Genomic DNA, 27,936 nt, shown 5'->3' with positions numbered 1-27,936 from the left:
GACTGCATAAATGTATTATTGCTTTAAAAAGTCACATATTGTGCATTTCTATTATACACAATTTGTACTAAAGCGATCTAAAAAGTTCATATCAATAAGTTTTGTCTTTGTACTTTCATTTCGAGGGTGCAGATTGCATACGTTTTATTAATATGTATTATTTATTTTATTAATGACTATAACTTTATATATATAGTTAAAAAAATATGTACCATTTTCCCAAGTGTATATAACTACTACTGTAAGAAAATATCAGAATTCGGAACATACTTTCTGTATTATCTTTGCTTGAACTGAGCCGATCTAATCCTGTTTATGTGAATTGAACCTGCTCCCGATCAGGTTTGACCTAGCAGAACTGTTGCCATGACAACAACTCTCGGATCAGCTTTGAAGAACGAAACGATCCTGGATCTTGTCAAATCGTCAATATCCAAATCCAGTTTACTGATTAATCCACGTACGAAGAACGGACCCCTGATGTTCTAATGAGTTGATTCAAGTGTGTTTGATTAGGAAGAGGTTGAAAGTGTGCCTTGTAGGTGTGCCTAAATGTAAGGCGAAGACTTAGTGGTAAGTTGTAAGGTGAGGGCTGTATGCTGTGGACTTCTCAACAAGCAGGAACAACATTCAAGTGGGACAGTAGGAATGAAACTCCAGTTACAGTGAGTTCTCGTTGGTGAAATACAGTGTCCTAGTTCTTACAGTTTGTGGATGGATAAGGAGTTTGTGAGCTCAGAAACAACATTGTGAACAACGCTGACCGATATTGTTCTTGTTAGTTCTCAGGTTTGTAGTATGGGATTTGTCTTCTTGAAGGTTCTCATACTTGACTGTACTTTCTGTCTGTAGAATATTTCTTCAACTACAAGGCTACTTGACTATAACAAGGAAATACAAGTGGATTATCAAAGTGTACTGTAGATGCTAAAGCATGTTCTAGAGGGTTCTAATAGCTGTTAATGAGTTTATTTAATTCATACAATGTTTATTTCTATAGCACTTTTACAATGCAGATTGTGTCAAAGCAGCATAACACTGAAGTTGTAGTAAATTGAAACTGTCAGTCCAGTTTTCAGAGTTGAAGTTCAGTGTAGTTCAATGTGGTTTAAATTTCACTGCTGAATGTCCAAACAGAACAAATCAATTGATGTGCAGCTCCACAAGTCCCAAACCAAGCAAGCCAGTGGCGACAACAGCGAGGAATAAAACTTTTCCAATTGACAAAAGTTAAGGAAAAAAAAAAAAAACTTTAGACAAAACAGGCTCAGTTGAGAACGATCATTTCTTCTCTGGCCAAACTTGCTTTGCAGAGCTGCAGTCTAGGCATTGGAGGCTGGAGAACATTGGACGTTCAATGTGCTTATTATTAAGATTATTAAGTTGATTTTCAAACTGTATCTTAGCTGATTCTCAAGGTTATAAGGAAGGGCTCATGTTTTAAAGAGTATTCACATTGTAGCTGTAAGACAGCAAAAGTGTTCTAGTGGGTTTTCAGGAATGTAGGGTAATATAGGGCTTTTCAAGGCTATTCTAGGAAAAATTCACAAGGACACTAATCCCAACTAACACAGTTTTTGAAAGTTCAATAGAACACTTTTCCTGCCCTGAAGCCTTGTCCTAGTTGGGTTTCAAGGGCAGGAAAAGTGTTATGGTGAGTTTTCAAGGCTGTGATTTAGGAATAGTGCCCTTCTGTAGTTTTAAGGTTTTAGGGATAGAATAAAAAAGTGTTGCATGCAGAACTGTTGCAAACTATTTGTGTTGAATTTAAACAAACAAATTAAATTGAATAATGTTCAACTTAATTTGTTTGTTTAAATTCAACACAATTAAAGGGTTTACAACCACTTAGCGTAAAAAAAAATTAGTAAATCTAAGGAATCATCTTTGAATAATTTTTTTCAGTGTAGTGTGGTTTTAAAGTTTTAGGGATAGAGAAATGTTCTAGTGAGTTTTCAAAGGCTGTAAGGAAAGAATACTGGCCATGTGGGGTTTCAAGGTTTTAGGGATAGAAAATCATTCGAATGAGTTTTCAAAGGCTATAGAGCAAGAATACTGCTCTAGTGTGGTTTCAAGGTTTTAGGGAGTGAATAATGTTCTAATGTTCATGAGTTTGAGACCTATGCTTTGGGGCAAGAATAGTCCCTAGTGTCGTTTCAAGGTTTTAGGAGTATGAAAATGTTCTAGTGAGTTTTCAACGGCTGTAGGGCATGAATACTGTCCTAGTGTGGTTTCAAGGTTTTAGGGATGTTCTAGCGTGTTTTCAAAGGCTGTTGTTAAAGAATAGTGCTCAAGTGTGGTTTTAAGGTTTTGTTGGTAGAAAATTGTTCTAGTGAGTTTTTTTAAAGGCTGTAGGGCAAGAATACTGCCCTGGTGTGGTTTCAAGGTTTTAGGGGTAAAAAATATTCTAGTGATTTTTTTTAAAGCCTGTAGGTCATGTGGTATCAAACTCAATTCCGGAAGGGCCGCAGCTCTGCACAGTTTTGCTCCAACCTTAATCAAACAAAGCTGATCCAACTAATCAAGGTGTTCAAGACTAGACACTACTGGATCAGCTGTATTTGATAAGGGTTGAAGCAAAACTGCACAGAGCTGCAACCCTTCAAGAATTGAGTTCGAATCCTATGATGTAGGGCAAGAATAGTGAACTAGTGTGGTTTCAAGGTTTTAGGGGTATAAAATGTTCTAGGGAGTTTTCAAAGGCTGTGGAGCATGAGTACTGTCCTAATGTGAGTTTTTAAAGGCTGTATGGCAAGAATACTGCCCTAGTGGGGTTTTAAGGTTTAAGGGATGTTCTAGTGAGTTTTCAAAGGCTGTAGGGCAAGAATACGTAGAGCCCTAGTGTGGTTTCAAGGTTTTAGGCATTTTCTAGTGAGTTTTCAGAGGCTGTAGGGCAAGAATACGTAGACACCCAGTGTGGTTTCAAGGTTTTAGGGAGTGAAAAATGTTCTAGTGAGTTTTCAGAGGCTGTAGGGCAAGAATAGTGCCCCAGTGTGGTTTCAAGGTTATAGGGAGTAAATAATGTTCTAATAAGTTTTCAGAGGCTGTAGGGCAAGAATACTGTCCTAGCGGGGTTTTAAGGTCAAGTTCTGGAATTGTGTTCTATTGAGTGTTCAAGTCTGTGCTATTTGGGAATCATGCTCCAGTGAGTTTTCAAAGCTGTAATGTGGGGATAGTGTTTTAGTGGGCTTTCAAGTTTTTTGCGGGCCGACATAGTGTTGCAGTGGTTTTTCAAGGCTGTAAGATGGAAATAGTGTTTTTCGAGGTCATGGGATGGGCACTGTGCTCTGAGGGTTCTCTGGTCCGAAAGGCTCAGAACAATGTTCTAGAAGGTTTTCGTGGCATGTGCTGCTGATTATGATGCAGAACTCTCTTGGTGTGGGCCGAGTTGCCAGGCTGTTGCTATGGTGACGTGGTTAACATAAGGGAATGTTGTCTTTGATTAATGCGGCGCTTTTGTTGCCTTTGTCATGCAGTCATCTTAACACATCAAAGAGCTCTCACTGTATGACTGGCAGGGCGACCAGCCAATTACACATCAGCTGAGAGCACAAGCTTTCACGTTGATTAGACATCTCTGTGTGTGTGTATATGTGTGTGTGCGTGTCTCAGCTGTTCTAGATGTGTTCGAACTGAAGTATGCTGACATGTTCATGTGCATATGTAAGATTATAGGGCCGGTCTCCATGACAACAGGAATGTCTGTAAGGCTGTAACAGGATTCTTTTTCTCCTTCACGCTCCGTTTATCCCTCCCTCTCTCTCCTCCTCCTCTCTTTCATCTGCTGTTCTTTTCTTCTCCTTTATCTCACATCCTCTCCCTCTCTCTTCTCCGTCTCTCTGTTCAGGCTTTGTCCTCAGTGACGCATTGCAGCCACAGCGTGTGTGAGTGAGTGTGTTTTAGTGGGTGTTTGGGTGTGTTTGTGTTGTGCCGAAGGGTGGTTCTGTTAATGGATTTAGTGTCTTAGTTCTTGTTTTTTGTGTGCGGTCTAAAACTTTAAAGCGACTTCAGTAACACACACACATGCATATAATCACTGCAACCTGAGAGTATTTCCTCAGGTGTTTAACATGGGCCTCATCCTTTATATATGAGAAAGCATTTTGTATCGATCAGCCAAAAAACCTGCATGGCAGCCTTCAGAAATCAATAAATGAATGCAGATAAAGACATAAATCTACATTTTGAACAGATCAACCGATCAGGAAGTCAGTTGTGAATGCAGATCTAACAAGCCCTTTGTTTAATAGAGTCCTTTCATAATGGTCCAGCCGTACTCTTGTCAGAAGGAAGTGTACATCTCTTCCTTTATTGTAGTATCCTTGACTCATGACTTGTCTGACTACACTATTACAAACCCTTACCGGATGCTTCATTGCTCTGAAAAGCGCCTGAGCTCTCAAAAGCTTTACTCCTCCACCTTCAGGATTAAAGAAGAGCTCTCAAAATTATTCTCTGACATCTACTCCCCGAATCTCTTCTGTCTTCTCTGCTCCACCCAGATATTTCAGATTCAATCCAGTTATTATTCTGGTTAACGGCTGAGCTACTGGGATGTACATGCTTGAAGGAATATGTTTAGCAAATGTTTCATCTTTTAAAAATGCATCCGGGTTGGAGCGAAGGAACTATTTTTGCTTGTTGGAGACAAGCTTGAGGTTGATAAATTTAAATTATGTGAAGGCTCATGACACTATAAAACATTACCATTAAGCCAGGGCCGGAGTGGGACTCTTTTTCAGCCCTGGGTTTCAAGCCTTAGACCGGCCCACCTCTGTTCACCACTGACTATATTAAAATAAGGTCATTTTCAATTCAGTTTCTAATTACACTATCACGTCTTTTTTTTAAGAAAACAGCTGCTTTAGAACTTCAAATGTTCAACAACCCTTACAGTATTACATGTCTTTACAATAAAAATGAAAAAAAAAAGTTATCCCTCAGACGAGGTCCGAACCCGGGTTGGTGGCGTCATAACCTAACGTGCTAACCACTGTACCACAACAGCTGTACATTGAATGGTGACTTATCTAGTTATATCATCATTAACCTGCAGGCTGCGTCTTGCTCACGAGGCTATGAGAAAATAGATAAAAAGAGCAGAGCTGCGGTAAAATAATGAATAAGAAGGCTGTGGTCAAGTAAATAAATAAATAATTTTAAAAAATTGTGATTGCTGAGAGCAACAGATTCTGGAGCTAAGAACACCGGCCCTTGCGGTCAAAAAACTGACCGGCCCACCGGGAATTCTCCCGGTCCTCCCGATTAGCCAATCCGGGCCTGCATTAAGCTCATTAAGGCTAAAACAATAAATAATGAGTACACAACAGCAGTTGTGTGAATTATTATAATTTTTAATTGAATATATTTTAAAATGTAATGTATTTATTTGACATCAACGCTGTCAATTTAGCACACATTACCCTTTTCTTAAGTACATAGGTCTCAAACTCAATGCCTGGATGGCCACAGCTCTGCACAGCTTTGCTCCAACCCTAATCAAACACAGCTGATCTAGTAGTGTCTCATAGTTTTGAACACCTTGATTAGTTGGATCAGCTGTGTTTGATTAGAGTTGGGGCAAAACTTTGCAGAGCTGGAATTCCTCCAGGAATTGAGTTTGAGACCTATTCTTTAGTGTGACAAAATGATGATTTGGTCCTCAAGATGTTGTTACCTTAGAATTATAGCTTTCTATCTGACATTTTTGTAAACATTGAGTTACTGACATATTCTTATTAAATGACAACTTATTTACATTATAGGATGTTTGATATAAGTTGTTTATATTTTAAGACTTTTTATTAAAAAAAAAATGTTACACACATACTGTTTGCTATATGGAATGCAAAAACTTTGAAGTTCAATATCTCAAAATCAATCAGAACACAGACAGAACCTTATAATACCAAGGTGATGATATATCAAAAGATTAGGATTTGTTGAAACCAAAGTCAGCACTTTTGAATAAACAAATTCAGATTAATTGAGGTCATGGATGTTATGTTACATGGCTCTCATGCACCTGTCAACACACACACACACACACACGCTTACACTAAAGAATAAAGTAACCCACAGTCCACTTAATTGGCCTAAATCATAAATAAACAACCAATTTTAGACTGAACAATAACTTAAATGCCAGAATACTTTTGTTGGCCATTATACACTCGCTGGCCACTTTATTGGGTACTTCTGTCCAACTGCTTGTTAACGCAAATTTCTAATCAGCTATTCACATGGCAGCAACTTAATGCAAAACAATCTGCTGCAATTCAAACCAAGCATCAGAATAGGGAAGAAAGGTGATTCAAGTGACCTTGAACCAGGTTGTTGGTGCCAGATGGGCTGGAACAGGAAACTGAGGCTACAATTCACGCAGGCTAGTCTGATGAGTCTCGATTTCTGTTGCAACTTTTGGATAGTAGATTCAGAATTTGGCATCAACATCTTCTGATGGCTACTTCCAGCAGAGTAACGTGCCATGCCATAAAGCACAAATCATCTCAGACTGGTTTCTTGAACATGACAATGAGTAACTGCACTCAAAAGGCCTCCACAGTCACCACATCTCAATCCAATAGAGCACCTTTGGGAAGTGGTGGAATGGGTGATTAGCATCATGGATGTACAGCCGACCAATTACTGCTTGATGCTATCATGTCAATATAGACCAAAATCTCTGAGGAATACTAATAAGGTGTACCTAATAAAGTGGCCGGTGATTGTATATTTCTATTATTAATATATAAAGCACAGTTCTGTGCAAATAGTCCACTGAGAGCGAGTTTTATAATTCTAGTGTTTCTCCAATATGACTCACGGCTTACAGTGACCGCAGCCTCAGCTCACGGCACAGATGATGGTCCTCTTTACGGATACTTTCAACGGTCAAAACAAAATCAAACGTCTGTGTCAGACCTTGTTTAAGCCATATGCTCAGCTAGTCATCCTTCCATGTGACCTCTACCCCTGTGCTGACATTTACGCTGATAAATACGCTCAAATACAATACAACTCATGCCTGGGCTATGATGGAGAGCAAAAAAGCTTTAATTTTACATCCAGTTCGCATATGTGACATACAGTACATGGCTATTACTGGGTTTGCTGCAATGAAATGTGTTTGCTGACCCACAAACATGGAGGTCTTCTCTCATTCTTCTATGTAAACAGCCTTTGACAGTGCTAGTGCTACGCTACAGAAAGGTTTGTTGCTTCTGGTTTAAAGTAGGCATTTATATTTTTATTTTATGAATTGGCAAAGCAACCTTTCAAGGAATACATAAAAGATCAGAAATTTACATTAATTGCTGTTTCAAATACTTGTGTGTGTTGTCTCAGCGTTAAGTTATTAGCTTAGCAACATGCTAATTTAATGCTCTTGTTTTCTAACATTTTGCTCTCCTCTGTTTGAATGTCTGTCACATTTACACAAAGGTGACATGACTAATCTGCAAAATTATCTAGTTCGACAGTGGAATTAGTCTATTTCCACACTACATGTACTGTTTGAAAGTGTGCGAGTTTGTTTGGTATTGTGGGTATTGGTGTCTAATCAGTGCTTTTTTGGGTTTGTTGGATGTTGCTTTCTATGCAAAGTTTTTTTCGGTCAATTGAGATACTTGTGTAAACAGTAAAAATCATTAGGGTTTGGAACATAGCCATGTTATATATATATATATATATTTTTATATATATATATATATATATATATATATATATATATATATATATATATATATATATTTTTTTTTTTTTTTTTTTTTCAGTCTTCCTCTGTTTTCTTTTGCAGTCATCTGGTTTAGTCGAGTGGCCTGAACTTAGCCAGGTCCTGCTCATGCCATTTCTCATTAAATTCATCTTGTTGGGTGGTGTAATACTAGTGAAATCTTTATTTAACCCCTTTCTTCATGTAAACCTCTCAAATATTTGTTGTCAAAATCATATGTCAGCTTGTATCAAGTCACATTTATTTCTATTCTCCAAACTGCATAAATGACCTAGTTTTCAATGAGTACATTTAGCTCGACACAAATACTCCTATTTTAATACGATTAAGGGTGCATTCACACTTGTAGATCGATTGTTTTGTTCTGAAACAGGGATTAAAATTGTTGCAATGTTTATTTATGTTCTTGGTTCGGTTCGCTTTCACACTGCAAAGTTTCTAAATGGATCAAAATAGTAAGAACAAGTCTTGTGAGAGTGAACTCTCCTCAGAATGTCGGTTTATTTTTCAGAGTCCCGTTCAGCTGTCATGCGTCCTTAATATACAGTAATTTAAATTTATGACTGTGAGCAATAAGACATCATAAGTTTAAAGCTGCACTTTAATTTTAAATGGTGACACCCACAGACATCATCACCAACTACAAATCAGAGGTAAGACTTTCTCATGCATAACAGTTAGCTAGAATTATGCTTTATAGCTAAGCGTTACATTATATTTAAATCGTATTAAACATAAAGCACACAATAACCAGTAGGAATGACATCCTGCCCTACTCATAATTTATTCTTCATTTAATGTAGCCATATATGCCTATTACATACCCATAATACACTGTGATAGTGCTGGTCAGTTAATTTGTTGGATCGTATTGCTTTCTCACTACAGTTGATTCAGTTAAGAGTTCGTTTCAATCGGGCCGAGACCATCTCATTTAGGCAATCTCGGCCCGATTGTTTTGGCAAGGATCAGAGCACAAATGCTGGATTCACATTTGCTAAATGAACCACACTTACTGGGGAAACACGCCAGGTTCCAAAGCAAAAGTCTAGGTAGCACCCTTAGACAATACTCTGATTAAGAGTCCACCATTTAAACAGCGGTTTTTGATTAATTGAATCCAATTAAGGTCGACACCGCAATTAAACTATTACCATTGTGTAGAATTTTTTGCCACATTTTGCAACAGGATAATCTGTACACACTAAGCATAGGACAATAACCGCTTTCAAGGTATACCGCAGTTTGGAAAAGTCAAGGTTTTAAAACCGTCAAAATTTTCTGCTAAACCATTCCCAAGGTATATGTATGATTGTTAAATGTTTTTTCTTTTTGTTTTTGTTTGTGTTTTTAGGACAACAGTATCTACAGCGGAAAAGACAACATTTTTAATTGTAAAGAAATCTGTGTTTTTGAAACAAATGAAGACAGCAGAAGTCAATAGTTCATTTGGCCTAACATGTTTACGATTCCAAAATATTTTAAATGTTTCTCAAAATAAAATATATTGTGTTCAAAGGGGAAAAAAGTTTTTATTTTTTACCCAGACATTTTAAAAAGAATGTATTTTAGAGCAGTATTTTAATCCAAGGTTATCATACGTCAGAACCGGCCCATGCCTAGTACACACGCGGCTGTACATGGGATCACACGTAAAACATGGGATCATGACAGGAACATTCAAACAGTAACTCATGTAAACACTTTAATCATATTATTGTCTTATTCAGATTAAGGCAAATAATTCCATTACTGTTGTTCATGTAAACGTAGTCAGTGTATAATATGTGCTGTGGATGTAAAGTACAATTTCTTCTGCTTAACATTGTGAACCATTGCAGGTTATATAAAGCGTTAATGCGTATGATCTTTCTTGAGTCATGTTTCTGCCCAATTTATCGGGCATTTTTGTTCATTTTGGTTGCATTTTTGGTTAATTTAGTTAAATAACTTTTCAGCTTGCAGCAGCATATTAAGATCCTTAAAATATCTAATATGAAAGGTCCAGCTTTCGGCATTAAGGCAAGAGAATTAGACATGGGTGTGTAGATTTTAATATATTTTATTTTTACTGTATATCCACTCTAAAAGATGGCCTGAGCTGTAGGCAGTTAGAAAAGCCTATTACTTACAGTCCAGAGCATCCCCTGTACAAAAAATAAAAAATAATCATGTTATGTGTGTGTGTGTGTGTGTGTGTGTGTGTGTGTGTGTGTGTGTGTGTGTGTGTGTGTGTGTGTGTGTGTGTGTGTGTGTGTGCTTAGCTGTCATTTAGGGACAAAATTGTCATTAGAAGTGAACTAAATCTGGCAAAAAAGCTCCTTTTGGGACATTCGGCAGTTCATAAATGATTAAATAATGCAAATGTTTTCTTGCGGGAGTAGACTGTGGGTTAATTATGTTTAAAAAGTCTGTAGTTTGTCCTCATTTATCTAAGTAAACATGCATGTGTGTTGTGCAGTCTTTGATTTTCATACGTTCATGTTGTGCAGAGCTCTTGAATGAACAGATACACACACACACACACACACACACACACACACACACACACACAACAAACACACACACACACACACACACACACACACTCTTAGACTCATGGGCGCTGCATGTGCTTTTCCTCTGTAGACTCTGGCTGCGCTCACACGTCACTCCATTAACCTGCTCCCCAACCACCTGGCTCAAGCCCTGCATGTGCGCGCCGGCTCACAGGAAATTAACGCTCGCATGCAGAGCACCATCGCCCTGCGCAGCGGGGACAAGCTCCGCCAAGAACATATCTCCCCCTTCTCTCTCACCTTTAGAGAAGCACTGCTGGAGCACAAGGTAGCCTGCTCCCATCTTCCAGCCGTCCTGTCCCCTCTCTCTCTCGCACTCTCTCCTCTTTAAGTTTTGAGGTGCTGGAGAAGGAGGCGAGAGGGTGTTTTTGTCATGAGTAAACTAAAGGACATTTTGTGCCAGTGATGCCAATCGATACCTCTCAGAGCTCACGCAGTGGTTTAAAATGCTCTCAATTACTATATCCCATCTCAGAAATCAAGCTAAGGTCGTCCAGCTGTTTTTGTTTTTTTTGGGGGAGAATGGTGGCTGCTTTTTTGTTGGTCAAAGATGGTCATTTCTTTTAGCTCGTTGGCAGTTTTGCAATATAAATGGAGTCTTACTGTAAATGTTTTGAGCATTTCCATTTTCAAACACTTCCAGAGATTCAATTGGATTGCTTTCATAATGTAGACAAGTGTTTCCCAGCCCTGTTCCTGGAGGCAGACCAACAGTACATACTTTGAAAGCCTCTCTTATCTGACCCATTAATTGCAGGTTTTGGAGTCTCTTCTAATAATCTGATGGGTTGATTTAGGTGTGCTTGATGGACCCTTTTCACATTTCTGGGTTTCTCAGTAGCGGAACTCATCATAGTTGGGTAAACATAGAGCGCAGTGAATGGGAGAGTACACCAATACCTTTTTTGCAATCCTATTAGCTAAAATAATAAAAGAAAAACTCTACAATGGTGTTATCAAGACTTTCAAAAAAAAATTACAAAAATAGTGTGAGTCTTATTACGGCAGCCAGAAGAGAGAACAACGTCAAATTTACTGTCCCACACCAATAAATGCTTCATTAGAAACACCTTACACATGAGGTAATTTGCTTTTTGTAATTTGATGCAAAGATTGTTTAATATATAAATAAATACACATGAATGTACATAGATTTTTTAAAATCGAAATATTTTAAACTTTCAAGCATTAAAGATTATGATGACTGTTAAATGTCACAACAGTCTTGTGAAAAGAGTCCATTAGGGAGAGGTTGAAAATGTGTACTGTTGGTGTGCCTTTAGGAGCAGGGTTGGGAAACACTGATGTAGACACATGTGGTCGATTGCTTTTAAACAGCCACTAAAGACTCCTACTGTACTCTGCCTATTGACGCCACTCTTAAACATTTAGTTGTTGTTCAAATCTGCCAACCAGACGATATTTAAACGTTGCTCTCTACAGAAATTGGTTTGAAGGCTCATTAGTGATTCAGTACATGCTTCAACTTACATTTTTGTGTTACCACAAAACATACTAAACATACATCTGACTGCCGTTTTGAGGTAAAATAGTTATATTTACAGACATAAATGGAAAAAAAAAAATCACATTTTTGTGCAGTTCTTTGCACAACACCAAATAAATGGAGATGCAAATGAAATATACATCAAAACATACCATAAGTAATGTATTTCAGATTTGCAAAAATGTAGACAGTGTCTGAAACATGCAATGAAATGTACCTGTAGAAACGTTTTATTTTTCCAAAAAGGCCTGAGCTGGAAACAAAAGCTTCTGTTCTCTGTATCAATTTGCGTTTTTATCTATTATGTTCATATTCTTGTAAAATATGAAATACCAGAATAATGAATAATGATAAATGGTGCTGTTGGCAGTTCATACCGCTGTGGCAACCCCGGAAAAATAAGGGGCTGAGCTGAAGGAAAATAAATGAATAAATGGTGCTTAAAGTCTTTGAAAATTACTTAAGTTAGGTGGAATCGCAACAAACTAGTTGTTGTTCAAATCTGCCACCCAGATGATATTTAAACTTTGTTATTATTTAGTATTTACTTTGTTATATTAGTTTGAAGGCTCATTAGTGATACTTGCTTCAGCCTACATTTTTGTGAAACCACAAAAACATACATTAAACGTACATCTGACTGCAGTTTTGAGGTAAAATAAATGCTACAAGCAGGTTGATGCAACCAACTTGTCTTCCTTTTTACACTTATTATGTTTACAGAGACACTTTATTGACAAAAAAAAAGTACCATAAGTTATGTATTTCAGATTTGCAAAAATCTAGACACTGCTCTCTAGTGGATTTGTCATCTGAAACAGGAAACAAAATGTAACTGTAAAAACATGACTTCTAGTTGATCATTTGGCATCAGAAGTGTCTTATATGAAAGGCAAAGGCCTCTAGAATACCCTTATTTTACCAAAATAAAATATGATCATACCTTGATTTTTTTATTATTTAATTAGGACAGTAAATGTCTGACTTTGCTTAGACAAAAGTCTTATCAATTAACAGAAATAAGGTACAGTATAGAAGATAAAGTCATAATGCAATGGAAAAAGAATGACTATTGTGTATGACTTCCATGAGCTTGGAGAACTGCATCCATACATCTTTGCAATGACTCACATAACTTATTAATAGAGTCATCTGGAATGACAAATAAAGTGCTCTTACAGGACTCCCAGAGTTCATCAAGATTCTTTGGATTCATCTTTTATGCCTCCTCTTTCCTCTTACCCCAGACATGCTCAATAATGTTCATATCTGGTGATATAGAAAACCTCCTCAACAAAGCACCAGCATACCGAGGAAAAAATGTGTAACCAAGCAAACAATTGACCAAATAAAAACCCTCTGCCACCAATTCTAGCTGGATTTTCCAACGGAATGGAAAAAGTTTTAACAAAAATAGGTCTTTTCTGATCCTCTCAGCCAGTTCGGAGAAAGAAAAAGAGTAAATCCCAATCAACACTTAGGATAATGACCTCATAAATTCGGCTGATTGGATTGGCCTCCAAAGTGAATGGTTTTAATCACCATCACTGATGAACCCAGTTGATCTTGAACATTAAATCATCCTGAGCATCTGGGACGTCCCCACAGAAGGGCCTTCAGATTACTCATGATCCACATCCATGCATGTTGTCATCCTACAGCAGTTAAAACACACAATTTTCACTCTGTTTATTTCTCCCTCACCTCATTTCTGCTCATTGGGTTGATCTTTGCCCCTGCTTGGCCTTTGGCTGTGCCACTTTGTGCTTGACTTTCTCTCCAGCCTTTAAAATCGCACATCTTCTCACTAACCCCAAAAGCACAGGACTGTATGTGTACTTGTGTGTGTGCGTGTGTGTGTCTGAGCGCCTACCCTGCTTTCTCCTACGTGGTTAGCATTGCTTTCATGGTGTGGTCAGTGTGGTCGCATATGAAGAGGATGTTTTTTTTCTCCTTACTTTTCTGTGTGTGTATTTTTTTACAGTATTCCCAGATGAGAGATGAGGTGTTTAAGTCAAATCTAGTGTGTGCCTTCATTGTTCTCTTCTTCATCACTGGAATACAGAGCTTACTTCCCTCTGCAAGGTAAACTATACATATGTGTATAGACAATTGTGCACAATCTGTATACAGCTACACTGTTTAAAAAACAAACAAAAAAAAGTAGATTAAACTCAAAATTGTAAGGCAACTTGCTGTAAAGCTTTTTTTGAGTTGACTCAGCTTTTGACATGAGTACTGCACTTGACCCTATTTAAATTGAATAAACTAAAAAAATTCTTGCAGCTGCTTGGCCAAAAATTTTAAGTTGAGTCAACTTTTGGTAGGGAAAAATTGAAACGTCCCTTAGAATTGCTAATAAAATGTTAAAGTTTTTGTATTCAAATAAAAACATCAGGGTTATTCTGTCAAATATAGATTTCTTAATGCTTCTGATAATCAAACATTGGTATTGTGTTTTCTAAAAATGATTTTAAAGAAGCATAGCTCTTTTTGTTTGTTATTTTAAGCTTTGGCAAATTGGATGCAGAAAAATGTTAACGCTTATTTCTAATTTGGAGGAACTTTTATCAGTAATTTACGAAATTCAATAATATTATGTGTTGTTCATCTATTCTGAAAAAATTTTTTTTTTTTTTTAAATGTTGCAAACAATGTATATGGGCTGAATTTAAACAAACATATTAACTTCAGTATTGTTCAACTTAATTTGTTTGTTTATATTCAGTCCAAATTTAAATTAAAAAACAATAGCAAATCCAAAGAATCATATCTGAGAAAGAGCGATTTTTTTGAGAATTTTATTAATTTTTGTAATGTTCTATTTAATTTGTTTATTTAATTTAATTTAATTTAATGTAATTTTATTTTTTATTCTATTCTATTCTATTTTATTATTTATTTATTTTTTTACTTTATTTTATTATTTAAATACTTTTAAATTCATTTACTGTACAGTAAAATCAACTTGTCACTTTTAGGGCAATGGGTTTACTCACTTTTTAAGTAATTGCTTTTTACAGTACACACAAGAATTTCATGTAAAAGATGATTCGACAAAAAGTCATGACAGCAGATTTTTTTACATTATTTGAACTTATTTTAATGATTAATGAGGGTTCAACTCAATTTTTTTGTTAATATTTTAGTGAGTTTGTTTTCATACAGTTTAAATCATAATTAGTAGCCCCTCTTAATTATTAGCCCCCTGTATATTTTTCTCCATTTACTGTTTCTTATATACTTTTAACTGTAATTTACTAAATATTACAATATTCTAAAAGTGGATACAAACAGAACGGCTGACTTCATCTGTTTTTTTATGTCCACCTTTGCAGAAAATACAGCAGCACATCTCTCTGGCATAGTGTCAATATATTACATGATAACTTCAATAATATCGATCTCCCATGCTATCTGCGATTAAAGGTTTATTGAACGTAATCATGACTGCAGATATTTAAATCGTTTTATGGGTATTGTAATGGCCATTTCAGCAAAAAAAACACAGAAGACCTAAATATGCAGTGTTGTGTATATATTTATATATTTTTCCACAAATATATATTTACATATAGGTTACTTTTCAAGTGGTGTTTGAGATGTTTTTAGTATCACACACTGGAAAAAGCCATTAGTTGACTATACGTAAAAAAAAAAAGTTAAAATTATATTAAAATGATTAAGTAAATTAACTACTATAAAAAAAGGAATTGATTAGATTTTCTAGGGCGTCACGGTGGTGCAGTGGGTAGCACAGTCGCCTTACTGCAAGAAGGTCACTGGTTCAAACCTCGGCTGTGACAGTTGACATTTCTGTGTGGAGTTTCCTCCGGGTGCTTCAGTTTCCCTCACAAGTCCAAAGACTTGTGGTATAGGTGAATTGGGTAAGCTAAATTGTCTGTAGTGTAAGTGTGAATGAGTGTGCTTGGGTGTTTCCCAGAACTGGGTTGCAGATGGAACGTGATCTGCTGCGTAAAGCATATGCTGGATAAGTTGGTGGTTCATTCCGCTGTGGTGGCCCCAGATTAATAAAGGAATTAAGCCGAAAAGAAAATTAATGAATGAATGATGGATTTACTATTTTTTTAAGGTAAGCAAACCATTTATTTAAGCTGAATTTAAACAAACAAATTAAATTTAGTAATGTTCAACTTCTATTGTTTGTTCAAATTCAGCCCAAATAAATTGTTTGCAACCACTTAAATAAAAAAATTTAAAAATTCAGTGAATCTTTTTTTGTGTGTGTATTTGCATAATTATTATAATTAAGTCAGGTGAACTTAATATTTCTAAGTTACAACAGAAAACTTTTTAAAGTAAAATCCACTTGCCACTTTTAAGGCAATGGGTTCACTCACTTTTTAAATAATCTCTTTTTACAATGCACACAAGACTTTTATATTAAAAATTATATAACAAAACATCATAACAACAAATAATTTTGTGTTATTTGAACTTATTTTAATAGGTTAATCAGATTTCAAGACATTTTTTAGTTATACAAAGTGTAAGTTAATATTTTAGTGAGTTTGTTTTCATAAAATTGAAGTAAGAATTATTAGCCCTTCTGAATTATTAGCTCAATATATATTTTTCCCCAATTTCTGATTTATGGAGAGTTTTTTTTTTTTTTTCAACACATTTTTAAGCATAATGGTTTTAATAACTGATTTCTTTTATCTTTGCCATGATGAAAGTACATAATTTTTTACTAGATTTCTTTTTAAGATACTAGCATTCAGCTTAAAGTGACATTTAAAGGCTTGACTAGGTTAATTATGCAAGTTAGGGTAATTAGTCAAGTCAATATATAATGCTAGTTTGTTCTGTAGACAATTGGGGAAAAAATGCTTAAGGAGGCTAATAATATTGACATTAAAATGGCTTAAAAAGTTAAAAGCTGTCTTTTTTTTTAGCCGAAATTAAACAAATAAACTTTCTCCAGAATAAAATCTTTTGTCAGACATACTGTAGAAATTTCCTTGCTCTGTTAAACATAATTTGTGAAATATTTTAAAAAGAAGAAAAAAATCACAAGAGGGTAAATCATTGTCTTCAACTGTACGTTGAGATGACTGAAACATTATTTTGATTCAACTCAAAAAAATGTAATGCACCAAGAATATTTTACATTGTGTGTTCTCTTGTGTGTGCAGGATGGTAACGATGCTGATCCAGTTCTCTGTCCTCATCCTGCTGCACTGCTGCCTTGTTGTTGTGACCACTGCCGAGGATTACAAGTGTTTGCCGCTGGTTTTGCGTAAAGCGTGCTGCTGGGTGAATGAAACCTACGCCGCGCGGAACGTCGTCATCTTCCTGTCCATCCTTATTAACTTTCTGGCTGCCATGATCAACATAGTGAGTGAATTATTTATTTTTATTATTTTATTCTTCTGTACTCTTGCACATGTCATCAGCAATGTTAGGGAAAGTGACTTTTGAAAGTAGAAATTAGTTACTCCCCAAAAAAGTAACTAGTTGCGTTACTTAGTTACTTTTTATATTAAGTAATGCGTTATATTACATTTGAATTACATTTGGGTCACTCAGCATAGTGAGCAAACATTTTATTTTTATATCTTGGGTTATATTTTGAATTACTCAATATAGTTAGCAAACTTTTTATTTTTATATTTTTCGTTATACTGTACTTTTGCATTAGTAGTGTTGAGGAAAGTTACTTTTAAAAGTAATGCACTACAATATTGAGTTACTCCACCTAAAAAGTAACTAGTTACGTTACTTATTTACTTTTTATGGTAAATAATGTGTTACATTACTGTTGAGTTACTTCTGCACTACTTCTTACCAGGCTTGATCTCTTTCAGAAATCTATTCTATTTTTGTCTATATTCATTTTAATTCTGCAATTTATTTTTAAAAGCTAACTAATTAAACTAAAGTAACTTGTATTATATCTTTTAAAAAGTAACTAAGATATTATTAGCTAATTCTTTAAGTAATGTGTTACTTTACTCATTATTTAGAAAAGTAATATTACTATATACAGTAATATTATTTCTACAGTAAAATTCTTTATATTATTAATATTAATATATACAGTATAAAGTGGTAAAGCCTGACTGGTAGCCTCTGTATGTAAGCAGAGTTTATTTAAACTTTATAGAGCCAAAATTACAGGGTTCCCAATAGTATTTGAAAAAGTCTGTTGCAGACATTGAAAGTCAGAAAATATAGTTTGATTGGTCGCACTTTATTTTGATGGTCCATTTGTTGAATTTAAGTTACATTGCATCTACTGTACATGCCAACTAATTCTCATTAGATTAAAAGTACACTGTTAAATTACTTGAAAAGTTTCTTATACTCAGTAAAATGTCTGTTGAAGGAGCAGTATCAGCGGATATTAAGCAGACTAATTCATTTAAATTCAGCTTTTTAGTCAGTGAAAGTAAGGCGAAAGTCAGAGAATTTGACATTTAGTTCAGTGTGACAACCTGGAATTGTTATATAAACACTTTACACATCAGGCACTCTAAATTTAAAAATTTGTATTCATTTTGTATTCATGGGTTAGAATAATAAAAAAAAATTCTGACTTTTTTGTATAAATTTGAAATAAAATTTTTATCATTCAGAGTGTTTTTTAAATATGCCAAAACATGTTTTAAATTATGTTATATATACAGGTGCATCTCAATTTCATCGAAAAGTTGATTCATTTCACGAATCCAGTTCAAAAAGTGAAACTCATTTATTATACAGTTTAATAACACATAGATTAATATATTGCAAGTGTTTACAACTTTTAAGTTTGATGATTATTACTTAAAGCTAAAGACAATTAAATAAATGTAATAAATCCATATAATATATTAGTTAGTGAAATCAATCAGCTTCTCCATGACATTCTCATGCATTGAGATGCACCTATATATTCAGAAGATTTACCTACTATAAGAAAAAAAAATGGTTAAATTAATATTGTGATTTTTATGAGAATTATAGAAATTATAGAATTTATAGAAATATATCAATCATAAAATATAGAATAAAAAGTAATATATTAATCATATATGTATACTTCTTTTTCAATTACTTCCTCCGTGTTTCCATTTTGGGTAATTTTGCTATCACTTTTGTTGTTGTTGGTAAAAGAATCTTGTTTTGATATTATTACAATGCCATGCAAAGATATTGCAGCATTTAAAACAGTCAAATGTGTCAAATGTTTTAATTATAAGTAATTTAATAAACTATTATAGTATTTTAATATCAGCCATTAATCTAATATCATGACCCCAACAGTCATAAAGTTAGTGCCCATGCAGTTCTATTACCCTTTATGCATATACACTGAATACATCTCTTCTCAAACACTTGCCCTGTCTGTCTGTCTCTCTCTTGTATTGCAGCTTTGGTGTGATTTTGATAAATCGGGCTCATTCAGGAACCAGACGTTTAATGCATCCGCCTCAATCCCAGATATCTGCTTCTACCCAGAGGTCTTTTCATCTGACGCCTCCAACACAAACACAAACACACACACATCCACAGCTTCTTCTTGCAAATCTCAGCCTGTTAAAAGGCCTGAGAGAATTCCAGCATTTGTGTAAACTGTTTGTAATCAATTGATTCAGTGCGAGTGGAGCGATGGGTGTTAATGGAGAGGTCGTCTGGCTGTTTGTTGACAGTATTTCGTGTTTACCGGAGTGCTGGCGATGGTGACCTGTGCGGTTTTTCTCCGACTGAATTCAGTTTTGAAGTTGGCGATCCTTCTCATCATGATTGCCATCTATGCTGTCCTGACCGAGGCCTTTTACACGCCGTTGTTCATTCGATACGACACGCTGACTCTCAATCAGAGGTATGTACACTGATTAAGTTGACAAATTTAAGTTGTTTGAACATAAAACAGTTAAGTAATCTCCCTAAAATCTCAAGAATTGTGTTGTTTTAGATCATTTTAATTAAGTAGTTTGAACAAGCAGCACAAATCATTTTTTGAGTGTACACACACTCCTACATTGGGTTATAAAGAGCATAATTATACATCACACTTTAACACTATAGACGTAATCGTGATGACTCAAGCAGGTTGGTAAGATGACGCTGAGCAGCTATAAGAGCAATAAATGTCATGCTATTTTTCAAGCAGCAGTCTGTGAAGGATTTAATAGATTGTGCGAGGTTTATTATTGACGTCACACAGGCACAAACTGTCTTCTGAGTGTGGTTGATGTGGCCTGGTGGTCAAAAATATGTGCTGTTTAGTGACGTGCGCAGAGTCGGGGAAAAGAGTCTCAGAAACCAAACATGCCCTGATTTTCGCATGTGGGGCACAGATGAATTGGGGTTTGTTTTCAAGCATCTAAAACAATTAAAGTGAAATACTGTGTAGTTTTTTATTTTATTTTAAACATTAGAATGTGTTTTGTTCCATTATATCTTTTAGAATAACTAATAATAATATATAATAATATATAATAATAATAATAATAATATATATATATATATATATATATATATATATTTACATGTGTGTGTGTGTGTGTGTGTGTATATATTATTGTTATTATTTTTATTTATTTATTTGTTTTATAAAAATTTGATTATAAATAAATAACAGTATTATCGTTATTATACAATTATCAATTATTATTCTAAATAAATAACAGGAATTAAGAAATTAATCCTAAATGTAACTGGAAAATAATCGAAAGACACCTGGAGTGATAATTTAAGAAATCTTTTGCATGAATATTAATTTTATTACAATTAAATTCTATAGACAATACTATAGAATACAAAAAGATGTTTTATAGAATTCCCTATTGTGTGTTGTCTTAGACCCGACTCATGGCAAATAATTAGGTTTATTAAATCTTACCTCCCTGACTCATCTGACCCTCTATTTTGCTGCATACAAAACATCTATCAGGAGACATGCTTAGTCTAAATAAAATCACCATCACATAACATAAACTTTGTTTTGTCGACTTGCAAAACTCACTGAGTGCCGACACCTCTTCATAAAATACTGTTACGCCAGTTTCACAATGCATGAGCGGCGCGGCTGTTTCTTTGGCTTGCATGTTCACAACCCGGACTTACACCAGAGCAGTGCGTCAGCGTTAAGCAGGATCGGTGCGTGAGGTGCGCGAGTATGTTTTTGTCTGCGCACATGCTCAGTTAGCTTTTTCATTAAACTACATTGCTTTCATCAGCGTTGGTTCGGTTGCACATAGAGAATAACGTCTTCATTCTGGAATTACCACTCCTAATAAATACACTTGCATATAAAGTAAACCGTATCTCAAAGCATTTACTGGGGCACTAGTGATTTTAAAATTTGAGCATAAAATTTCTTTGCCAATCTTCAATCAATTAGGTCTATTCAATCAGTCCCTTCCCCATTAAAATTTCTTAGTGAAGTAAATTTTTGATAGCAAATGTGGCCAGTAAAATTGCCACCATCTCTGTACAATGATTATTCAACCTCTTGATATTTTAAAAGGGTGTTAAATAAAGAGTTCATTTGCTTTTTTTTTTCACTGAATTTTTTTTATTTTTTTTTTTGCTGTCGAATACTCATTGTAAAAACTGTATTTGGAGTTTTTGATTATTAAATATTTGTGTTTCATATTGTATGTTGTGACATCTTAAGGCTTACATCTTTTCTCTTTATTAACTATATAGTGGGCACTGATGAGTCCACTAAATGCCACTGATGCCAGTGGAACTACTGGAATTTGAAACAGCTAACGAATTATTGTAGGAATCACCACTGTAGGACTTATTTTTATGTTGTTTGTTTTAACGACAAACATTTGGCATCAGCATTCCATCCAAAATTATTTGTACAGCATACTCTTTCTTCCAAGATTTTTTCAATTCTTCTTTAAATGAAAGTCAATAACAGTCAGCACCAATCAGAGGGTGCATTTATATTTCTTGATGTAGATGTCTTGCAAAGTATTTTACAGTATTTTAAAAATACAAGACACTAAAGTATTTTGATACAAAATATTAATCCATTTTTATAAATGCTATCAAATACAAATTACAAAATGCTATTTTGTATTCAAAATACGTATTTGAAATACTTGTATCATAAATACTTTCCATCCCTGGGTGTAAGAATAGTGTCTTTCCAAGCACTAGGTTTTATTTTTAAACCTTTTAAATATAATGACATTTTACAATACCTAGATTTTTTTTTTTTGAGATTGAGAAAGGGGGGGGGGGGGGGGGGGGGGGGGGGGGTTGGGGGTGTTCGAGTTATTTGAAATTGTCTTTTTTAAGGCTCAATGTAATTTTAGATTTTTAGTAATTTCCTTAGATTGGAATGTATATATATATATATATATATATATATATATATATATATATATATATATATATATATATATATATATATATATATATTAGGCTGCAGCTCTATTAATTAACCATATTTAACCATTAATTAACCATTAATTAACTTTGATTTTACCTAAATAAACTCCTAATTTGCTGCTTTTTAATAGTTAATAAGGTAGTAGGTAAGTTCTGTATTAGATAGGATTAGGGATGTAGAATAAAATCATGCTGAATATTCACTTTGAGTCTTAATAAACAGACAGTATCTTAATAATAGGCAGGTAATAAGCCACTAGTGAGAATTGGTATGTAAATTAATATATAGCTATTTTATAAAGACAAAGAATGAAATAAAAATCTCATCGTTTATGTTTTTATACAATTATTATTATTAAAAATCAATATTAAATATAAAAAGTACTATAGAAAATATGAGATATCTGACAGTTCATTGTTAAGGTTTTAATGGCTGTTTGTCATATCTTTCACCATATTTCAGGTTAGTTACCTTTGTTCTGACAATTTAGAAGTATATTTGTATTATAAATGAAATTATTCCATCAATTTTGTAAAGTCAAAACATTCAACCTCTACATTTTTTACATTTCACTTTTACTGTATTACTACAAGCACTAATAATACAACATATAGTTCTTCTCTGTACACCCATTATGCATTTTACTGTAAGTTAATCTACACTCTCTAATAAGAACACTGTGAAATTACTACTACTAATAATAATAGATAAAGCTGTCTACTAAATTACCTTTCACAACCTCTAAACAGGATCTAAATAAGAACTAAACAGATTTTATATTCCACATTCTTCAGAATAAACCGATGGTTGTTTGCCAAGAGATAAATGAGAAGTGTTTAACAACCAGTGTACACAAAGATTACATCGACAAGGCTCTCTTGATGACATTCACGACAGATGTTTTTCTTAACTCTGGACAATATAAATGTGATAAATGTGCTCCGGAGCTCATGAGACTTTCTGTCTCGTTTCTCTGGTTACAGCAAAAGCTTCCTGGGGACCAAGGAGACGTCTCTGCTTCTCATGGCCATGTTCCTCCTAGCTGTGTTTTACCACGGCCAGCAGGTAACACACTCACACAAACACACTCTTTGAATGTGATAATTCCCCCTTATGTTTAATTTTGAAGTGTTTTGAATTACTAGTACATCCGGCATATCCTCATAAACCACCATAATAGAGTATAAAGATGTCATACCATGTCATTATACAAAAACTATTCTTGTAAACCACCAAAACAAGAACACAAACACACTCAGTCACTCACTCAATTCTTGTCTGACTTTCATTTGACTGTTTCATTGATGTTTCATTTGATGTTTCATATTTGAGGTAGCTACCGGTCTTGTGGCTTTCATATAGAGCCGTTGCATAGCCTATTACATACCCAGCACCTCATTCAACCTTGTTAACCTTTTCTAAAACGCTCCCACACGGCACTCAGAAAGGTTTTGCCTCCATTTCTGCTTTAACAAATGTGTTTAAAAAACAAAAAGCAAAAATCATTAATAATTAAACTCTGACCTGTGACCCCCTGCAATTAATTATTATGTATTTTTTTTATTTCCCGACCCGCCCAACCCGCAGATTATTCACAGTGCCCGTGGATATAATCGCCATCTGCACATCACCACTGTAGTGTATGTATGTGAATGAGAGTGTGTGGGTGTTTCCCAGTGCTGGGTTGCAGCTGGAAAGGAATCCACTGTGTAAAACATATGCTGGATAAGTTGGTGGTTCATTCCGCTGTGGCGACCCCTGATTAATAGAGGGGCTAAGCTGATTTATATCAGCTTAAAAAAAAAGGAATGAATGAATAAATAGATGGTTTACTAAATTATTTTAAGGCAAGTTGTTGGAAACAATTTAAACAAACTAATTAAATTGAACATTACTTGATTTCATTTGTTTGCTTAAATTCAGCTCATATAAATTGTTTGCAACTTACATTAAAAAAAAATTGTGAATCCAGTGAATCATTTTTTTCAGTGTACCCATAAACACATTTGTACACAAGCACAGTCACACACTATTACACACACACACAGACACACACGCTGAGCTGATGGCAGATCAGGGGCCATTCCCTTCCTATTTTATAATGTCAGGTTTCTAAGAAACCGAGGCAAGTTATTGGCTGCTTCATAAGGTCTCACAGTCGATATATAAAAGCCCTGCTCTCTCTGACGCACTGTGTGTGTGGAGCTTTTTAAGTTCACTCCACTGATTGTTGTCTTTGATGCTGTAGATCAGGGGAAAGAGTCTGAGAAAGCTGTGTGTGATTGTGTGTGTGTGTGTGTGTGTGTGTGTGTGTGTGTGTGTGTGTGTGTGTGTGTGTGTGTGTGTGTGCGCGCGCCTTGTGTTCCTTACATACATTGTGGAGACCAAATGTTCCCACAAGCATAACCATATAAGCCCTATAAGCCAGGGGACACCCTATAAGCCAGGGGTGTCCAAACTCGCTCCTGGAGGGCCGGTATCCTGGAGAGTTTATCTCCAACTTGCTTCAACACACCTGCCAGGAAGTTTCTAGTATATTTAGTAAGAGCTTGATTAGCTGGTTCAGGTGTGTTTGATTAGGGTTGGAGCTAAACTTTCCTGGACACCGGCACTCCAGGACCGAGTTTGGACACCCCTGCTATAAGCAGACTAAGCTGCTGCTTAGGGCCCCGCCGCCACTAGGGGGCTCCCACAGCCCGCTAATGGTACGAGCCGTTTCCTTGCTGAAATCGCTTTTGCATTTTACAATTATCTTCATTGCCAGTGCTTTATTACTGAAATATTTATAAATTTTTATTGAAAATAGCAAGATGCAGGAATTGGCCTTTAATTTCAGACAGCACACGTTTGCAGTGTGCCTTTTTCACCCATTTATTCTGTGGTTTTTATGTAAAAAAAATATTAATTTAGGGCGGCACAGTGGCTTAGTGGTTAGCACTGTTGCCTTACAGCAGGAAGATGGCTGGTTTGAGTCCTGGCTGGGCCATTTGGCATTTCTGTTTGGAGTTTGCATGTTCCTGCCGTGTTCTCGTGGGTTTCCTCCTGGTGCTCTGCTCTCTTCCACAGTCTAATGACGTGGTGTAAGTGAATTGGATGGACTAAATTGGCCATAGTGTATGAGTGTGTGTGTGAATCAAAGAGTAAAGGGGTGTCTCCTAGTAATGGGTTGTGGCTGGAAGGGTCTCCACTGCAAAAAACATATGCTGGAATAGTTGGCGGTTCATTCCGCTATGGTAACCCCTGATAAATAAGGGACTAAGTCAAAGCAAAATGAATGAATATTCACATTTAAATTGAAATAGATGTCATCATTGTACTTCAAAAACCAACATTTTAAAAGAGCTTTTTATATCACACACAGAAGTAGTGCGATAGTATAGAGCAGGAGTTTTGTGATAGGCAGTCATTTCGGCACTGGGTCTATTTTTGTTGAGATGCTTACTAGTGCTGAACAATAAATGTTTTGAGCAGTGATATCTCAATGTGTGTTTCTGCAATAGTCACATCGCAGGATTAGATTATTTATTAATGGTTAAAAGACAAAGATATTATTGATTTTATACATTCTTTTATTATTTATACAATGATGGCCGTGTATTTTGCGTTTGATTGTTCAATTTCTGAATACTGTTAAGCTCCCCAGAAAACCACAAAGCACTTATTATTTAACTTTTAGTTTTGCTCTGTCGTATTTATATATGCTCATAGTTTATTATAATTTATGCAGATGCACCGCTTAGAAAAAGACTTGATCATCCCAGTTGAATTAAATCTAAATTAATGAAATCTTCCCAAATAGAGCTATTAAAATCATCTGATGAAATCATATTCATATAGCAATATATATCACAGCAAAACAAAATATCGCAGCCATCATGGGGGCGCAGTGGGTACCATGATCACCTCACAGCAAGAAGGTCGCTGGTTTGAGCCTCGGCTGGGTCAATTGGCATTTCTGTTTGTATGCTCTGCCCGTGTTTGTATGGTAGTCCTCCGGGTGCTTCGATTTCCCCCAAGTCCAAAAACATGCGGTATACATGAATTGGATGAGCTAAATTGTCCATAGTGTATGTGTGTGTGAATGAGAGTGTATGGGTGTTTCCCAATGATGGGTTGCTGGAAGGGCATTTCCTGTGTAAAACATATACTAAATAAGTTGGTGGTTTATTCCACTGTGGTGACCCGTAATTAATAAAGGGACTGAGAAGAAAGTAAATGAATGCATGATTTTTGTACATACACAAGAAAATCTGCAGGTCATGAGCAATTGTGTTTTTCCACCAGACGAGAATCATCCTTATCAGCTAGTTTTGAGTTAAAACTCTTTCACAGGCGTAAGCAGAGCCTTTTTTTGTTTGTTTTGTTTTTTGGCATCCATGTTAACAGATTAACAACAAAAAAACTTTGATCATCACAGTTAATCTAATTAAATATAATCTTTCCAAATAAATCTGTTCAAATCATTTAGTGAAGTTTGATTCATATTGCAATACATATCGCAGCGAAACAAAATATCGGATATTTTGATGGTCCATTTGATTATTTATAGACTGTCTGCTTAATATCTGTTGACGCTGTTGCTAAACAGACATTTAACTGACTATAAGAAACTTTGCAAGTAAATGTCAACTTACACTAACCCTAACACCAACCTAACAGTCTACCTTGTAATCGAATGAGAATTAGTTGGCATGTACATGCAATGTAACCTCAATTCAACAAGCGGACAATCAAAATAAAGTGTGACCGAATATCGCAATGTCAGATTTTTTATTATATATAATTTTTATATATCATTCAGCCCTATGGCAATGCTCAATTTAAGTGACAAAGAATTTATAATGACCAAAAACACACGATGACGGTAAAAAGTGGCAATTTTACCAAATAAGTGCATTGACAATATCAACTGCTTTTTTTGTATACAATCAAAATTAAACTTAAATGTTTTAATAGTACAACATTTATTCAAAAACTACTTTTTACAAAAACCAAAGGTTAAATAATTCATAGCAGTGGTTCTCAAACTTGTCTCACCAAGTACCACCTCAGAAAAAATGGTCTCTCCAAGTACCACCATAATAACCAGTATTGAAATACCAAAGTGTAGTTGGGCTAATTAAGCAGATGCAGCTCTGCACAGCTCAAAAAGGAGGCAAATTAATTATTTCTTATTATTAAAAATATGTATAATTGTCAGCCACTTTAAACATTATAAGTAGTTTGAACATTAACTGTGCTTGGAGGTAAAAAAACAAAAACAAAACAAAAAAAACTTCATTGTTTAAATTAGAATGTGTTTTTAAAAGCTCATTTAAAATGGCACTGTTCTCAAAAAGTAAAAAGAAAACTGTTGTACAAGTTGTAGTATTATTGTATAGTAGCCAGTAGGCCTATGTGTGGCAGAAAAGCGAGTGATTAAACCAATACAATGATGGCCGTGTTATTTTGCGTTTGATTGTTCAATTTCTGAATACTGTTAAGCTCCCCAGAAAACCACAAAGCACTTAATATTTAACTTTTAGTTTTGCTCTGTCGTATTTATATATGCTCATAGTTTATTATAATTTATGCAGATGCACCGCTTAGAAAAAGACTTGATCATCCCAGTTGAATTAAATCTAAATTAATGAAATCTTCCCAAATAGAGCTATTAAAATCATCTGATGAAATCATATTCATATAGCAATATATATCACAGCAAAACAAAATATCGCAGCCATCACGGTGCTAAACCAATTCATACGTGTGGCATTTCCAGGATTTTATATGT

The 27,936-nt window shown here is 35.1% G+C and overlaps 1 protein-coding gene across 29 annotated transcripts in view; it reads left to right on the top strand.

The window, feature by feature from the left end:
• The window catches only part of adcy8 (adenylate cyclase 8 (brain)), a 160,563-nt gene that overhangs the window by 102,170 nt on the left and 30,457 nt on the right, over positions 1-27,936 (top strand). For 15 of the 29 annotated variants that reach the window (XM_087238561.1, XM_087238556.1, XM_087238565.1 and 12 more), the window contains 6 exon segments: positions 10,364-10,561; positions 13,785-13,885; positions 16,960-17,161; positions 19,180-19,269; positions 19,459-19,631; positions 23,147-23,228. In XM_087238561.1, the coding sequence (XP_087094687.1) occupies positions 10,364-10,561; positions 13,785-13,885; positions 16,960-17,161; positions 19,180-19,269; positions 19,459-19,631; positions 23,147-23,228 (846 nt within the window). 29 annotated transcript variants of the gene reach the window in all.

This window comes from Danio rerio, chromosome 2 (genome assembly GCF_052040795.2).
Source record: "Danio rerio strain M-AB ecotype USA chromosome 2, GRCz13ab, whole genome shotgun sequence".
NCBI classification, from domain to species: domain Eukaryota; kingdom Metazoa; phylum Chordata; class Actinopteri; order Cypriniformes; family Danionidae; genus Danio; species Danio rerio.
This window is presented reverse-complemented; position numbering and strand designations above follow the sequence as displayed.